At 39.5% G+C, this 2,603-nt stretch overlaps 1 protein-coding gene across 1 annotated transcript in view; it reads left to right on the top strand.

Annotated features, from left to right (window-relative positions):
• Ube2d2 (ubiquitin conjugating enzyme E2 D2) overlaps positions 1–2,333 on the top strand; it is a 65,359-nt gene extending 63,026 nt beyond the window's left edge. The window contains exon 9 of the mRNA XM_010613911.1: positions 1,795–2,333. Within this exon, the coding sequence (XP_010612213.1) occupies positions 1,795–1,840 (46 nt within the window). The 3' untranslated portion in view covers positions 1,841–2,333. The remainder of the gene's footprint in view (positions 1–1,794) is intronic.
• The last annotated feature ends 270 nt before the right edge of the window (positions 2,334–2,603 follow it).

Genomic DNA, 2,603 nt, shown 5'->3' with positions numbered 1-2,603 from the left:
TGTCTTGTTGTTTTGTTTTGTGATTTTTTTGTTTTTGTTTGTTTTATTTTTTTGTAAACACGACTTGTGGTATTACTCAGGCTGGTCTCAAACTCCTGGACTCAGGTGATACTCCTGCCTCAGTCTCTTGAATAGCTGGTGCTATAGACACATGCCCCCATGCTTGGCCCTACATGCTGGTGCCACTGAGCTAAATCCCTGGCCCCCTGCATGCCTTTTTTAAATAGAAGAAATATATAACTTTTTTGCTCTGTTTAGCTTACTACAGTGTCCTTGTAGAGCAGTAAACCCATTCATTTTGTCAAATAGATTGAGAGATTTCTTCCAAAACCAGTTGTTTTCCAAAACCTGTTGTCTTATTGATACAAAGGAAAGTATTCTGTTGGTTTAATCACTATTATATACTTTCAAAAACTGCAGAGCCAGGGATTTAGCTCAGTGGCACTGTGCCTGCCTCACAACTGCAAGGTCCTGAGTTTGATCCCCGGTACCAAAAAAAAAAAAGTTTCAAAAACTGCAAATAAGCTGGCTATGATGGTGTACACCTGTAGTCCCAGCACTCAGGAGGCAGAGGCAGGAGGATCATGGGAGTTCAAGGCCAGCCTGGGCTACCTAGTGAGTTCAGGACAAGCCTAAACTGCACAGCAAGACTCTGTCTGAAGAAAAAAAACAAAAAACAAAAAACAAAAAACAAAAAAAACAGGGCTAGGGATTTAGCTGAATGGTTCCGCCACCTGCCTCGCAAGTGTAAGGACCCAAGTTCAATCTCCAGTACAAAAAAAAAAAAGATAATACAAAATAGGGAAATATAGAGCCTTTGCAATTGAGAAGGAAAACTAGCGATGAGAGGAAGAGGAGGGCATGGGGAAGGTTAAGAAAAAAACAGTAAGATAGGTATGTACATGTACTAACTCCACGGTGAATTAATCATTATATACAGGGAACATGTACTAATAAACTTTTTTTTTTTTTTTTTTTTTTGGTAAGACAGGATCTTGCTATGTAGTTCAGGCTGGTCTCAGACTTGTGGCAATCCTTGTGCCTCATCCTTCTGGGTGCTGGGATTACAGGTGCGTACCACTATGCCCAGTATTAATAAACTTTTTTCAAAGAGAATTTAAGGATTTTTTTTTTTAGAAATAATCAATCTGGGTGTGGTAATCCCAGCACTTGGGAAGCTGAGGTAGGAGAATTGTCATGAGTTTGAGACCAGCTTCGGCTATATAGTGATTTCAACGCCAGCCTGAATTACAAAGCAAGAGCCTGTCTTGAAAAAAACAAAGAAAAGAAAGATTAATCAAGTATATACCAGGAAATGCTAAGATTTAATCACAGTCCTCTATAAATTGTGTTTATAGGAAACTGTTTTGCATTTTACAGCTCTTTCTTACTATAATTGAGTTAGAAGTGACTTCTAGGACCCAGGTCTGGTGGCACATGCCTGTAATCCCAGCACTCAAGGAGGCTAAACCAGGTGTTCAAGGCCAGCATGAGCTACATAGTGAGACCCTGTCTCAAAAAACCAAAAAAATAAAAAAAGGCCGAGGGATTTAACTTAGTGGCTTTGCACCTGTCTCTCAGGTGTGCGGTCCTGAGTTTGATTCCTGGTACCCCCCCCAAAAAAAAAGTAAAAAACCAAAAAAGGGAAGAAAAAAGAAGAAATTATTTCTGGGACATTTGATTCAATGTCCTAGAGTTTCCCCTCAGGTTACTAGGTGAGGTAGTAAAATCTGTTGCTTGCTGACTGACTGACTCATCACCTGTGTTAAGCCAAGCTTCTCTTTGTGTGTACAGGTACAACAGAATAGCTCGGGAATGGACTCAGAAGTATGCGATGTAATTAAAGAAATTATTGGATAACCTCTACAAATAAAGATAGGGGAACTCTGAAAGAGAAAGTCCTTTTGATTTCCATTTGACTGCTTTCTATGAGCCCACGTCTCATCTTCCCCTGTGCACATGTTTACCTGATACAGCAGTGCTGCGTGTTGTACATATTTGGAAGCAACAAACTAGAAATACTGTACTTCTGTACCAACATTGCCTCCTAGCAGAGAAGTATGTGTGTGACAAGCCAGTTCTGCAGGCGTAACCTAGGTGTGAGACTAAAAAGCTTTCCTTACTGACTTAAATTTGGATAACAGCACGGTGTGAGGGGTGGTGGGTACATGTGTGTGCTTGGGTGGGGAAAAGCTCCACTGACCTATAGGAGATGTTTTTAAGTGGAATCCATTTAAACTCAAAACAGTAACGAAAAACAAGGTGAACATGAAACTGTTTCTATATTCATTCTATTCTGAAGGATCTATAACTTAGGTGAAAGTTATGACCAAGTAGATTAAACTCTACCCACATCCTGTATTTTAAGGTCTAAGTTTAACTGGTCAACATTTAAATGGATTGGAGCTATTAGTACATAAAGTGTGATGGGCTTTGTTCCCAACTCTTTTACATCTCTGCCCCTTCAATTTTTTTCCTTTCAGCCCCTTTCTCTCCATATTCTTTGGTTTATATGTGGTTTCTCAGTTAATACATAGCTAATAGCTCTTATTTTTCTTATGTTTTTAACTGCTTAGGTCTATTTGGATGTGAGGGTGAAAATA

The sequence above is a fragment of the Fukomys damarensis genome, unplaced genomic scaffold, assembly GCF_012274545.1.
Source record: "Fukomys damarensis isolate Sample0158 unplaced genomic scaffold, DMR_v1.0_HiC HiC_scaffold_3, whole genome shotgun sequence".
NCBI classification, from domain to species: domain Eukaryota; kingdom Metazoa; phylum Chordata; class Mammalia; order Rodentia; family Bathyergidae; genus Fukomys; species Fukomys damarensis.
The sequence above is the reverse complement of the archived record's forward strand: the minus strand, read 5'-3'. Positions and strand labels throughout refer to the sequence as shown.